Raw genomic sequence first — 15,331 nt, forward strand, 5'->3', positions numbered from 1 at the left:
CTTAGGCCAGATGGACCTGCCCTACGATCAATGCCAGAAAGGACGCTCTTCTGGGAAACTTCCCAATGCCCTTCTCAGCTGCACAACTGTGAATTAATTCCAACAGCTATGGCATGGTAGCACGACTTTCATTTCTACCTCACTACCTGCAAGACCAATCAATGGACAAAACTTGAGGTTCTTGTGTGGGGAAGAGCCAGGAATGGATAAAAATATTGCTTAAAAAAAAATAGGAAAGGGGAGAAACCAGACATTCGTGGGATTCCCTGACAGCTCTGTGCAGGAGGAAGGGCTGGGCTGGAAAAAACAGGGCCTCAGGTTCCTGCCAAGCTGTCTGAGGCCCGTCCTTTCCAAATAGCTCAAAGAAACAGCCAAGGCTCTCTTGTAACCCTTTCGGAGCTCCCGCTGAGAGAACGGCTGCTGTGGCCAGAGCTGCTCCCACAGACTACGCGGGTCCCTCGCTCCCAGAAGGCTGTGAGCAACGCAGCCCGTCGCCCCGTGAGAGCTATGGCCACATTAACCCTCTGAATACCCCTCTGGAAAGCAACTATTTTAATGGTGACTGGGAGGTTTAAATAACTGCAGAGGTAAGGGAGATTTGCTGGTCACTTTGCAAGATGAAATATCTAGAACCTACACAGGATATTTCAAAGAGATCTAATATCAGCCATGGCTGGGGGAAAGTTATGAGTCAAGTAGCGCAAGATGCTAAAAGTTTTCAACTTGTTTGATACTGAATCAGATGCTTGTGCAATTTGTTCTATATTGAATTAGATGCTTATTAGAAGAGAAAACAGCATGTGACTTCCCTACCAGCCAACAAAACCCACTGGTGGCAGCTGAGAGCAGGAAGAGGAGAGTTTAGTGGTGAGGAAGGTGGGGGGAGGCAGAAATAAGAATTGCATCAGCACGAACTGCCTATACCTGTTGCTCAGTTTTACGTTTACTGCAATAATCAAAGAAAAACAACTGCATATTAATAAAGAATCCAGTGTTTAGTATGGTCAGAAGCCAGCAAGATATTAGTATATGTAAGTTATGAGTTAGAAAATAAAGATACAATAGTGTTAGTTACATAAAACCAATGTTTTACTCCTACTTGATGTACTATTTTCATTTCTTGTCATCTCTATAAAGACAGCCAGACAATTATTAGAGGACTGGGAAGATTTCCATTTAGAACTTGAAAAGAATGGGACTGTTTAGTTTAGCACAGACAAATAAGAAAGGAGATGATAGAAACATAGAGAATAAATAGTGCATAAAATAAATCAAGCATTTCTGTTTGCCTTCATGTAACAAGGGTGCAGAGACTTTTGGCAAATTTGGAAAAAAAAAAATAAAAAGGAAACTTTTAAAATTCACCTGTGGAACTCACTGCTACAGCTCAATGAGACTACACTTTTTCCAGAAAGTAAAGATATGTGATTAACAACAACATCCACACTAGACTTCGTAGAACATAAAGTATTGTGAAAACTACAAGTCAGTTGTTAACAGCCAGAGGATAAAAGCAAGGTTTGCCCCCAGACAGGGAATTTCACTGCTGCCCATCAGAACGTTCTCTGTGCTTCTACTGAAGATGGTAGTGGTAGGTGCTCCAAAGCACAGGACAGGAGATCTAGACAGATTAGCAGCCCAGTCCGAGACGACAAATCCCATGTTTTGATTAGGGTAAGGCCAGTCTGTGGAGGCAGCTGAAATGGGAAAACCCAGAACCATGCAGTATTGGCACAGAGGAAGCTATGAAACCCTCACCACTCCCCTCCACCTACCAGCATGGACTGCTCGCTGGGAATAATAGGAAAGGGCCTCAAATCTTCTCTGGAAGGAAGTCATGCAAAGAGAAACCTGCTCTCCTCAAATTACAAGGGCTATTCGCAAAACCCGTAATTGCCCAAATCCAACAGACATGGGGAGTGCAGGTGTCGTGCCCCCTGTGCTCAGCTAGACCCAGGCTGAGGGAGGCCCAGGCTCTGGCTAAGCCTCCCAGCAGCAGCGGAGTGGAGAGTCCGCCAGAGCCCCACTCTGCCCTGCCGTGAGCCCCAGCTCTCGCCTCCAGCTTGCAGCCCCAGCACTGGCTCCTACAGTCTCCCTGCATGCGGCCCAAACCCTCTTCGCCTCTGGAAATGGTCCTGCGATTAATCTCACTTATTACCTCGGAAAAGTAACAGCGCGGCGGCTGCCAGCCAAGTCCGACTCAACAGCGTCTGGGGAGCCGAGGCTGCGGGGCCAGGCCTCAGACTGTCTGGGCAAGTCACGAGCTTTCCGCCTTTCCTCTCCCGGAGGCTCCAGACAGGCAGAGCCAAGGCCGAGCTGTGGGAAGCAGGGATCCTTCAGGCCTCTGCCAACCTGTGGTGCTCAGGCTCAGGGCGATTTCCGAGCAGGATGGAGAGTAATTGGACCTGCCACCACAAGTTTCTCTAGTGTGACCAAAATATATATAGGAAAAAATACAAGGCAAGCCATGTATTCGTGAAGTTTAAGTCAGCCAATTCACTTCCACAGTTAACAAGTTGTCACCAGTGACCCTGGCAGACATATAAAAAAATTTTTTTAAAAAAGTAATAATTTTTGAAAAAGAAAAAGAAAAAAAAAAATAGGTAAGAGGTTGCAGGGGCAGGGGAAGGCTTGTTACAGGCACAAATATGCACGGGTAGAAGAAGAACGTGCTCAAACTAGAGACAGGATGAGTTGCAAGAAGGTACAGCTTCCCAGGCAGTACTTCAATTTTTCACCCACCCTTCTCAAACCTCCTCTGAGCAGAAGGTAAGAAGAGACCAAACCCCAAATTTGGGGCACTCAGAAATGCTGTTTCTGAAAGACTGCAGGCAGCATGACAGAGCTGCCAAGAAGATGCATGGGAAAACAAACAAACAAACAAAATAATAATCACTGTACCCACCCTCAATTACTCCTTCACCTCAAAGAAAATAAATGAATTAAATTTAGGCATTAAGGTAAAGAGAAGAGGACAAGCAGTATGAGGAGCAAGGCTATGCTAGCACACGGCTGGACTCTGTGCTGTTGGGCTGCTGCTGCTCTGGCACTTCTGTGCTGCTTAGCTAGGGAGGTGTTAAGGTCAACACTGTTTGCTTACACCAAACTGAAGGCCTATTGTGTAGCCCTCAGTGCCTGCTGCTTTCTGCCTTCATTTCCTCCAGAGGCATCAGCGCAGCACCATCTCCAAGTTAGTTTGCACCTAGATGCTGTGCAAATATATAGGCTCTGACCACTTGGCAAGTGTGGCACAGGACAGTAGTCAGGCAGTCTCTACCTTGCAAGAGGCTGCAGGGAACATTTGGAAGAGAATAAAGTTACTATCAACCCTTAAGATGCAAAAACACAAGGCAACACATATGTAACAGTAAAACAGATTTATTCTTATAAAAACTTGGCATTAGCTGCAAAGATCTCTGGGAATTCTCTCCTCTGTATTTCTAGCTGCGAGATCATGTATAGTTAGTTCTTTTCCACAGCCTCTACTGCAATATCCATGCCGCTTCTACCATGCCAAGCCCACCCTGGCCTAGCTCATGAGTCTTGCAGAAAAGCAAAACTGTCCTGTCAACTGCTCACCCTCTGTCACAGTGAGAATCACCTTGCACATTAGCACATCTCTTGGCCATTCCAGTATTGCTCTTCTCACAGCTCTTCAGAGCCTGTCTAGTCAGGGTTCAAGCCTGATTTCTTATTTTACATACTACATCTCCAAAATGTAAAATAAAAACTGAGGAATCAATGAAGCCATTTACATCTTTATGTCAAGTGCAGCACAAACTGTCCCTTTGACACAAAGGACCAAGACCAGTGAACCACAATTAGCCTGTGATAACTGTCTGGGGTCTTTCTGGCAAAACTCAGTGGAAATAGAGAAGCCACTTATACCAGCACAGAACAAACTCTGAAGAGAGATGAGTGTCTCTTCCACATAATCACGAGTCCAAAGGATATATATTTAGTATGTTCAGAGCAGAACATCTGAAACCTGGAACATGCAGTACATGTACTCCTAGCAGTAAATGAAAGTGGCACAAAGCAGGCACCAGGCAGTGAAGTAGGATATGAAGCACCCACTACCCAGTCAAGGCTATGGAAAGCCAGTGATTAAAAAGAAGGTCCTGGTTTAGGAGACTGCAAAAGCAGTATAAGATTGTCAGGGCACATGGCACAAGGGTCTTAGTTTGTGAGCTGGGGTGTGCAAGAGCGTAAAACCATTTTTCTGTGTAGAATTTTTAGGATAAAAAAACCACATATTTTCTACTATAACAGGCACAGTAAGCTAATGTTTTAAGTGGTACTGGATTTACTGCGTCCATACTGTTCAGCTGATTTGTACGCGAGCAGTAAATATATGGCAATGTGACCCAGAAGCACCTACTGTGCGAATACTCTAACTAGGTTGTGAATGGGCATGAAGTCTGATTCCCTCAAAAAGCTGCAAGCTTACTGCACATCAGATATTTCCACAATTTCCAAACAGGAGGCATACCATTTGGGGTTCCTGAAAGCCTGAGATGCCAAGTGTCTGGGTATCATCTTCTGGTTTCCCACCTCATTTGATACTTCCAGACAAGGAAAAATAAAATGAAAATACACAAAGTAGAGCTTGTTCGGGAACCTGGACATACGGCAGGTATGTGCACACAGTCCATGAAGCCCTGAGCAACTGCTGCCGTTACTACCACTGATAATGACACCAGAGGAAATTAACCTTAGAAACCCTTAGATCAGAAAACTGAAAAAAGTCTGATTTTATACAATTTGACCCAGATTAGACAGCTTGCCAACAAAACATCATTTCTCAATGGATCTGAGCACCTTGGCTGAAATCATGAGCTAAGAAGTATTTCATGTATGTCAAGCAATGAGGAGCAGAGAATCCCTCATTTCTGACTGCAGTGGCCCTCCCAGGCTGTCTGGTATAATTTACACTTGCCATACGACCCCAAGGCTTGCTTGCCTGCCTCCCCTAACCAAGTCAGATAATCTGTCAGGAGATCCAAGGAAAAAAAACATACTGAGTACTTTAGAAGAGGCTAGGTTGGTCTTGTCTTCAAGTTGAAAGAACAAGAAGGTAATGAAACAGAGGTCTGAGAAAACACTGAACATTTCACCGCAGCAGGCACAGACAGAAGCATAGGAGGTTACACATCCTCTGACAGAACTCTGGAAAAAAGTCCCAAAATGGACAGCTGTGCAGACTTAGGAAATAACATTTTAACATACCCAGAACTGTTCTCTGTCTCTTTATTACAAACTCAAGATATCTTTTGCCTTTTGGCGAGCAGACTACTGATTTCACACCTCATCTTATACAGCCAAAAGAATTCAACAAAAGAAGGAAGAACTTTTGAGAAACATTTAGATAAGTCAGTGCTGGGAGAACAGGAATTAAAGAGGAGGAAGAACTGTCAGTAAGAATAGCCTGAATCCTATAGATTGCAAGCGTCAAAATAAAATTTTCAAACAAACCTCAGCAGCACTAAAATGGCTTAGATTTGCCACAGAATCATACGAAAACTGTAAGGACTGAGTTTCAGAAGCAGATGTTTGAACTGGAGCCAAGTGCAAGCCAGATAAGAGACCCATTTACAAAACATTTCCATCCTTGCTGAATTCTACAACTGATAGACCAGAACCTTAATGGAACAAAACAGGAAGCTTTTCTTCAAACAGTCATCCAGCACTGAGCACAGGCTGGCACCCATCAGATGACTCTCTATGAACTGCCTACTCCAATGTAACAGATCAAGTAGCAAAAAAGGCATTTATAATACAAGCTAACCATCTCTACATATCATGACTTCAATATTCCTTTTACAATTCTCATTAAATAAAAAGTCACAGCCCAAGTAATCCAGCACTGTCTCAAGAATCCCTTTTTTACACTTCCAGATTTACCTAAAACTTTTAACTCCTGGTATTTTGGCCATTCAATACAAGCACCCACAAACATAAACTAATTTGATAAATAGTCTTAAGAAATATTTCTGTTTATTGCTCTGTGGATAGAAACAGGGAAACTGAAGTACTGAAAGACCAAATGGTTCATAAAAGGTCTGAAGATGGAATCTTATACCACCTGTGGCCAGACAATTCTGAAGTACTTTTGGATTGCTGTACAAAAGAAAACAGAATTTCTAAAGGCATTAAACTATGCATAAAATGCTAGATGAGGCACAACCCTGGAAATCATTCAGAATGGAGTTCTAGGCATCAAATGATGGGTTCTCAGATCTACAGGCAACATAAAACTGAAATGGTTTCAGAGCAATATAATTACAGTGACTTGTGCAGAGTTCTGCAACAGAAGATTCTGACCATGAGTAATCCTTTTCCAGCTATGTCTGTGAGTCCATGCAGAGGTGCAAGCAGAGTTGAGAAAGGAACAGAAGCTCTAGGACAGCTGGCACACTGCTGCTCTCTCAAGCTATGTAGGAAAGGAAAGCACTTTACACCTGTTGGATAGGTTCTTTATTTGGATTAGGTAATAGCTTGCCTGGCTGGGCTCCAAGAGCAGAATCACCTCCTCTCTCAATAACTCTAAACCCCAGAGGCAAACATCATGCTGGAACAGAAACAGGCCAGGAATTCATTTCTCACATTCCTCTTTAGGCAGGATAAAAAGCAGTGACTGATGAAATAAGAACAATTTTACATACTTGAGCTTTCCAAATCCCATTCCAATCTTCTTTTGATGGAACCACTTGGGAAAGGATGCCTTCTGCACTGTATGTCTGCTTCTCTCACCTCCATTTTCCAGTAGCATTTAGGCACCAATGACAAGAATCACTATTTTCACGGATACAGTGCTTTCCAGTTCTAAACTCGTGTGTTGGAAAAGCTCTGCCTCATTATTATATTTTAAAAGACAGAAATGAGTGCTTAGGCAAAGGAATAAGTAGTATTTATTGAAGTGGAAAAGGAAGAAGAACTCAAGTCTCCAGCAGTTCTGGGCCTGTATTTAGCCCACTATACTGCAGCAAGCCCAACTTGCTCCTACCTTCCAAGATCCAGAGTCCTCAGGGTAAATCTTGGTGCACTTTCAACTCCAGGAAGAATTGTTTTACTGCAAAATCACAGGCCTCTGCCCTGAGTCCCATGAGTATATCAGCCATAAATATAAACTCCAATGTCCAAAATTAATAAAAAGCATAAAGAAACCATCTGAGAAAGTAAGTTTTATAAACACTGCAAAATGCTGCTCTACCTTTGAACAATCTAAACTTGATATTCAAGGAAAAAGAATGAGCACAAGGTCTTACTGGAGATTTCTGCAGAATCAGGTATAAGTTCGCATTCTGCATATGTCTCAACACCAGCAAACCTAAACTTACAGATGCAAGGATGAGAAATGATCAAAGAGAAACAGACATCTCCCTTTCGTTCTACATGTTCACCCATGCCCTTATTTCACCATGAACCTGCCAGCTCTGGCAACATGGCTCTTTTATCATAGGCATAGTTACTACAATAGTCCTGAGGAGAACCAGTAGTAGGCCCTTAGATGTTATAATCTGAGCAAGAAGCCAAATAGAAATTATAAAGGAGCTCCTAAGTGCACTGCATTCTTCTTCAAAAAGCTGGAGCAGCAACTTCAACTTACCTGACTGCTGAAGAGACAGATCTTTTGTCAGCTACATGAGTGTCTGACTGAGCAGTCAACAATGACCCTCTTTTGTTGAGCAGTGACTGGTAGCTCTGTGGGGCAGCTGCATTGCCCTTGCTTATAGCTCCACTTGCCAAGTTCAGGTTTGTTAACTAAAGAGGGGAAGAAAATAAAAAAAGACATCAGAAACAATTACAAGCCAAGAAAAACACAAAAGGTGTCACTAAGTAAACTGCATACAGCATGTACTGAGACAAGTAAGAGTGCTGGAGAAGGGAAGTCTTCCTATGCAGAACTGCCAGTTGCATAAAGCAGTGGGAGAGATGACACCAACAGCCACCATGCTTGAGATGAATTCAAGCACCAGCATTAAAACTACAACCCTTCCATTCACAGATGAACAAAGGAGGAAAAGGACAAAGATGGGGCATAAATCCCAAAGTCAGAAAGCAACATCACATTCCTGCCCTGTGAAAAATTAACTCTACATGCACTAATCAAATGCTAGCTCACATCACACTGAGCAGAGATCAGAGTGTCTGCCCTTTCCTCATGTGCTGTGTCACTAAGTTAGCCACATGTACCTATCCCCTCTTCATGCATACGTATAGGCACAACCTAACAGTCTATGTACCTTTAATATAAAATTCAAAAGCAAACTCTACCACACGACAGAAACTTCTCACCCAGCCACTTCCAAATCATTCACACAAGTAAACACACCAGTAAATGATATACCTAACAGTTTTTTAGGCTATGTTTGTTATATAAAGCTCTGAAGAAATTATCCATGTGTTTTTAAGCATATAAGATGTGTGCCATTGTTTATTTCTCTGACCATTCTTCTTGCATTGCTTATCTTTTTCAAAGATCAGACTCTGCAAGCAGACTATCTGTTGGTTTATTGAGGAGAGCCTAAATATGTAGTGTAATAGCATCTACTAGAGTAGTGTATTAGTTTACATTAAAAAAAAACCACCCCAAACAAAATGAAGACCAACAAAACAACCCACACAACATTGTATGACAGTTATTAATTACTACAAAGGTTGCAAAGCTATGATACCCAGTCAGATTATTACCAGAATTAACTTTATGACTGCCTTTAATTACACGGTCACATGCTGCTTTTTAGGAGCACAGAGCAGACCTGGTTCTGCACCAAGATTAAGGTCATATGGCAAGAAAGAGTCATCTGTATTGCCTCCACTCACTTATGTGGCAACTGGAAGGCATATAGCCAATGAGATACAAGTCACAGACAGAAAGAAAAGCCTAATAACTAGCCCTGCATCTGCTCCAGATCTCAAAGGTAATGCTTATTAACTCATGTAAGTGTGACTTAAGTATAGCTTGTGAACTCCCATCTTTGAGATCTTAATGCTCTTTTACCAGAATTTGTGGTATGTACTTGTTTGAGAAATTGCACAGCTTCACTGTAACACACCACCCTCATACCTACAATAGGCTTGTGCAGGACTGCAGACTTCACACGCTCTGACTGAACTCTGGAACATGAACTTATGTTACAGCTGGAAACACAGTGGGTTGCCATTTGTTCTGTTGTTCAGTAGTACAAGACATCTAAGCATTTTGTAAATTCAGAAATCTTAACTCCTACTTCAAGTTCCATACAGGATTATAGTTATAGTGGTTATGCACTACGCTTTTCCAAAAGCAATGGCTTTTGTCTCATCCCTTCTCAGCTCTATCCCTTCCCATTCTTGCTCCTTGTCTGTGTGTCATTATTCTCACCTAGCCAGTCCCAGCTTTCACATTTCAGGAGTCACTCTCCCTATTCTGCTCAGTCCAGTCTCATTCTTAGAGACTTCAAGCCCTGGCATCCCCACTACCTCTGGACCGTGAGCTACACCATTTCAGGCCTGGAACTTTCCATAAGAGTAGTTATTTGATCTGTCCTCCTGCACTTTTATTCTTAGTTCCTCTTCCAGGTGCTCCATGCCCTCCCATGCCCAGGTGACTCTTGTTTTATTCCCCCTGCCCAGCCCACTCTTTTCGCCAGCCTCTTTGTTCACCCAGCCCCAGAGTGCAGGCACTGCACTGCACCACATTTGCCACACTGTGATTCCTTCCATTTCTGTCCTTTCACCCAAATGCTTCTTAGTGTCCTCTCCCAAATTACATCCCAGTTTAAATTTCACAGCCTCCTTGTCCTAGCTGTTCTCCACACCTTGGCAGAATTCCCACTCATTCTGCACTTAAGTCAGACAGGCTACCAACCCATCACGCACAAGGTCACTGAGAACACAGGAGAATGGGGTCTCAAGCCTCAGTATTCTAGAGGTGCAAATATGGAGAAATTCAGTTTAGCATCCTCAGTGTGGAGGGAACCTCCAAGAAGCCAAGAAGCTCTGGCAGGTGCTGCTGAGTATGTGTCACCCAAAGCTTTTCAGTGTGCAATCAAGCTTGGGGAAAATTTTAAATTCCAAAATGCTATTCCAAATCCAGAGATTTAAAACAAATATTCTGTAGATATTAACATGCACAGATTTTTTTTTTTTTTTTTGTAATCCAGACTTGGTTTTGGCTGGAACACTTCACTTCGCCTAAAGTGTTCTGAAAACTGAACATTAAGCACAGAAAACACAAGTCCCAGTGGACTGTTTGTTTCAGAACACTATAAGCAATTTAAAACAAGATCTTACCATGCGACATATTGGGCAAGCGTGGTAACAGGCAGTGCTACCCATCTGATATGGTAAACAGCATTAGGTATAATTTTGGTGCCTTTACCTCACCCTTAAATGTTGTTGTTTTCTGTAGGATTTAATTAAAATGTAAAGCATTTTCATTGCAGTAACAGAAAGCTTCAAATTAGGTTTAGTTCTGATTGCGCCAGGCACTATACAAATACCTAACAATGACAGTTTCTGGCCACAAAGAGTTTATTGTCTGAAAAGAAGCAAGAATGGCAAATGAGGCAAATACAGATGCCAACACAATAAATGAAATAGGATATATACAATTCTTAGCTTGTCAGCTTTGCTAACGCAAACGTGTGAAATGAAGATTACTTTACCCAATTTTCCCTCCTCATCATCGTGATAGCAAGAACCATTTAGTCTGATGAATTACCACCTCACCCCTGCTCTATTAAAGTGATATGCTTTCCTCTCTAATACTGTACCATTGTTTATTTGAAAGCTATCTTTCTAAGCAAAGCAGGTGAGCAAATAGCTTAGCATGGGTAGCAGGGACATTTCACACATTCCAGAGAGACAGGTGTTTAAACTACAGCAGGATTAATTAAATACAGGCAAGGGATTCAGAATGAAGGAGAGAACACCAGCAAAAGCAAAAGGTCGAGCTGCAGCCAGCCCACCCAGCTGGGTGCTCCTGCTTGTTCCTGCACCATGTGCCAAGACCTTTCAGCTGCTCCCCAGGATGTTGCTGTGCTGGGCTGCTGGGACACCCCAAACACATCTGTGCTCAGCAGAGCAGCTCCATTTTCCAGTCACTAGTCCTCCTGGGCACCTGATGAAACTGTATTCTTCCCTTTACAGAGGCAAATACTTAGCAGCAAATCAGTTGTTGCTTCGGCTTAAAAGGAGATTACGTACCTGAACCAAAGCAGATCCCAAAATCTCCACAAAGAATAGCTTACAGTTTCAGCAACTGTGGGTAGTGGAAAACAAAACAAAACAAAAAACACACACAAGAAGCCCTAAACAAACAAAGCATAAGAAAGGCAGGCTCGTGGGGCTCAAGAGGCAAGGTTATTATTGGTGTGGATCTACAATAATAAAGTTAGTTTTCACACTGAGTTGGATCAAGATAGATTAAAACTCTCTTGCTAATTAAGATTCCTGTTTTTTACCAGCAGTGAGGGGCTTCAGAATATTTTTTTCTGATACTGACAATATGCAGGAGACCTGTGTGCACTGCACTGCATGCTTAAAGCACCCCTGATTTCAAACATCTCTCCTCACATCAATATATGCTCTGTGGAGTTTGTAAAGGGTGAGGTAATACACAGCTAACATCTCTCAGGATAGAATGAGTCAAAGTTTTGCCACCATTTTTAAACTGTTCTGGACAGTAAAAAGGTCACAAGCTGAAAGGAGCTTGCTGAGTGAAGAATGCAATAGGGTAGTAAATCCCAAAAAGCTCTCATAAAAGGAGGAGGGCCCACTCAATGTACTTTTGCTTATTATCTAATATCAAGAAACAAGAGGGAAGAACATGTGGGTTGTCACAGCCATATCAATAAATAGAGCATTGCGTTAGAAAACCTAACAGCACATATATGTACTATTATACTTACATTGATACAGTGCTACTAAGTCAAAAGACAAATTATTGCATAATGCCAAAATACTTCTTTTTGTAAAAAAAACCTGAAGTGTTACAAGGTAGTTATGACTGCAATACACTTGCTTTCTTGGCAGCAGAGACACAAACTTAAAGAATCAGTCTCCATGGTCTTGCTCTATTCAGAGAAATTTATTTCTGAATAAATTTAAGATTGAAAGCAAGTTCACAATACAGAATGATACCCTAAAGTGCTGGATATAAGAGCTGAGGGTCTTGTTTGTGTTAATCTGCTTCATAATTTAAATAGGAAATACAAAATCTCCAAATACAGATAGAAAAAAAGAAAATTCCAGGACAGAATTTGTTTCTAATGAATAGCATCCTACAGACAAAGACCCATTGTATAGTAGCTTTAAGAAATCACAAGCAGGAGTCAGAAGAGGAGCGTAATATCTTTCACATCTCTGATCTACATTATACTATTTTTTCAATAGTTTTCCATTATCATATTCAGTATTTTTTTAATTATATTTCCCATATCATATTAAGTATCCCATTATCAAATGAAGTATTTTCATTTTGATCTTGACTAATGTTTCAAATAAGCTAAAGCAACAAATATTAACAGTGGCAAAAGAAAACAAACAAACCAACAAAAACCCCACAATCACAACCAAACAGTGCTGCAGATCAGCCTCCACAGATTCACAAAAAACCTCCTAAAAGCCTGAGTGTTTCTCTTGCTGGTTTGCAGGAGTCAAGCAGGGTGAACAGGGACACATCATCACTAGAAGTGGTTACCCTGACCCTCTTGGCAGAGACTGGAAAAGTGACTTACATTTTCATTACCAACATCCTGAGTTTCACTGGTCAATGTGTTACAACACTGAGAAAGCAACACACTACAAAGAAGGGCTACTTCACACTCCCCAGCCAGCAGTTTTAGTATTTTTCTGCCAGAAGCCTGTCATGTCCTGTTGCCTATAAAGTGCTGGGGAATGGAGACTAGAAAGTCTATGGTTCAGTTATCGTACTCGGAGCCACACCTGCATCCTCTCCAGTTCACACATCACTTTTCCATTTGGATCTTTCTGACTGGTAAAGAGGAAAAGGAATTCAGCATTCAAGCCATATCTCAAATATCAAGACTAAGAGATATGCCAAAAGAACACAGTCATTATAGGTCTACTTCATTTGCTCTTCAAAAAAAAAAACCAAACTTCAATATGATTTAAATGTTCACAGTCTGAAACAGGAGGAGACCTAATGCCACAAAGTTTTTGGCACAGTGTACCCTAACAACAAGTTTCAAAGCTGTATATATGAACATCAACACTTCACTGCGCAACTCTTCCTTTAAAGAAGGATGGGACAGAGATCATGGTAAGACATAGGTAAGATCACTGCTCCTCTACTTCATGACAAGACCAGTAGCTTTAGGTTTTGGTGCCTCAGACAGGATAAGATGACACAGTATCATAAGCTCAAAAGAGGAAGCATTCTACTAGAAATCTGAAAATGTACAAGATTTGCAATATCTTCTCCTTCGCCTTTTGATCTATTTTTTGCTATGTGCTCAGCTTGACTCCTTCAAGACCACTCAGTCAATCCCTAATTTTCCTCTTTATTACTTACATTCATCCAGCAATGCCATCTTTATCCAATAGATTGTAAAAGAAATCTTTCCTTTCTTCTGTTACCTGGCTTCTGTAGCCAGTGTATTTTCACCTGCCAAGCCTTCCTCAGATACATATAACCCTGAGGCTTTCAAGATCAGTGAAATATTTATATTCCCAGGAACAGAGGGGAAGGTAACAACTTACCATTAAAAAAAAAAAAAAAAAAAAAGGCAAAAAAAAAAGGGCAAAAAAAAAAAAGGGCAAAAAAAAAAAAAAGGGCAAAAAAAAAAAAGGGAAAAAAAAAAAAAGGCAAAAAAAAAAAGGGCAAAAAAAAAAAAGGGAAAAAAAAAAAAAGGGAAAAAAAAAAAAAGGGAAAAAAAAAAAAAGGGGCAAAAAGCCTTCAGAGATGAATATGAATAGATGCTACAACAATATAAATATTCACTGTTAATCTGTCCTCTCCCCAGTCACTGTGTTGCAACTTCCTGGCCTCACCACAGAGCTCCCGTGTACATGTGTGATCTAGCGCAGGCTGGTGTGACTCGGTCTAACAGAGCACCCAGGTCTTCCAGTACTCTTGGAAGCAGTCCGCCTGCCTAATGCATTGAGGTACCGGAACCCAACGAGTCATCTCAGGATGGGAAACCCCAGGGGATCCTAACCTGCCTCTTTTCTTAAGAGGCAAAGGATACTCCAAACCACAAATCTCTAACACACACATTTTCACTATCTGAATAGTGGCACAAAATATACCTACTACAGATTCCTTGAAGAAACTCCGTTAACAGATTTTTTTCTAGGGCCAGCTACTTGTTATCCAGACCAGTTTGCTGACCACACCCCATACTGAAACACCTTGATTTTATGTACAGATTTGAATTTGCAGGAGGAAACAGCCAGAAGAAGGGAAGAACTGGGGCTAACAGGCTGGAAAGTGTGAAATCTGTGCGCGTACCACAGCTGATCTGGCCAAGGGCCTATGACATTCCTTCTCTGCTCGTGGAGCTTACCAGCTTACAGGATATACATGTGCATACAGAGCACAAGTGTTCCAGTCTCCAGAAAATGTTCCAGACAAAGACCTGCCAGAGACATTCCTGGGAAACCTGACAAAATTGCAAATTCCTTTGTAGTGTCTCCAGCATATGCATCCATTTAACAAGGGAAAAAAAAACCCAAGTTACTGCTTCTGCTGTGGATGGCTGAACTCCCCTCTTCCTTCTCCTGAAAAAGTCAGGCTTCCATTTAGACACTCTCTGCCTGAAAACTTCCCAGTGGGAGTGATTTTGACAAGGCACAGTCCTGCCAAACATTTGATGATCAGGGTGTAATCTGTCCCATAACACGAGTTCTAGCTGCTCAGCTTGGCCCATGTGGTGACTCTCTGCAGATGTTGCTGCATCATAACAAAAGCCTCTGCTCCTGATTCCCTGTGGAGCCTCAGAGCAAAAAGGGTTCAGTTCGAGCACTGCAGAAACTACATTGACATTTTTGCATCCTGCAACTTCTACTGAGATCAGTTATTTAACTGCTGATGCTGCATATCAGTAGCATCAAAAGTAATTCCAGCTCCCATGTGAACAGCCTACAGATGAGGAGTAGATGGCAGCCTGTAACAGCACAGAGCTGCGTGAAAGAGGAAAGAAAAATAATCCTCGGACTTCATCTCCTGGCTTCTTGCTCCTCTTCCTAGTAACAGTGAGATACCTTTTTCCTTTACACTTGCCTTCTTTTCCACCAATGGAAGGGTATCACAGTATCACAGTATGTTTGGGATTGGAAGGGACCTCAAAAGATCATCTAGTCCAATCCCCCTGCTGGAGCA

General features: G+C 41.9%; 1 protein-coding gene across 22 annotated transcripts in view; it reads right to left on the reverse strand.

Moving 5' to 3' along the window:
- Window positions 1-15,331, reverse strand: part of TTLL5 (tubulin tyrosine ligase like 5) — a 144,140-nt gene that overhangs the window by 52,824 nt on the left and 75,985 nt on the right. For all 22 annotated transcript variants that reach the window (XR_010472873.1, XR_010472871.1, XR_010472872.1 and 19 more), the window contains one exon: window positions 7,610-7,764. Coding sequence is in view for 19 of the 22 variants with exons in the window: in XM_065063875.1 (XP_064919947.1) it covers window positions 7,610-7,764 (155 nt within the window). In the remaining 3 variants the exon portion in view is untranslated. The remainder of the gene's footprint in view (window positions 1-7,609; window positions 7,765-15,331) is intronic.

This window comes from Columba livia, chromosome 5, assembly GCF_036013475.1.
Source record: "Columba livia isolate bColLiv1 breed racing homer chromosome 5, bColLiv1.pat.W.v2, whole genome shotgun sequence".
NCBI lineage: Eukaryota > Metazoa > Chordata > Aves > Columbiformes > Columbidae > Columba > Columba livia.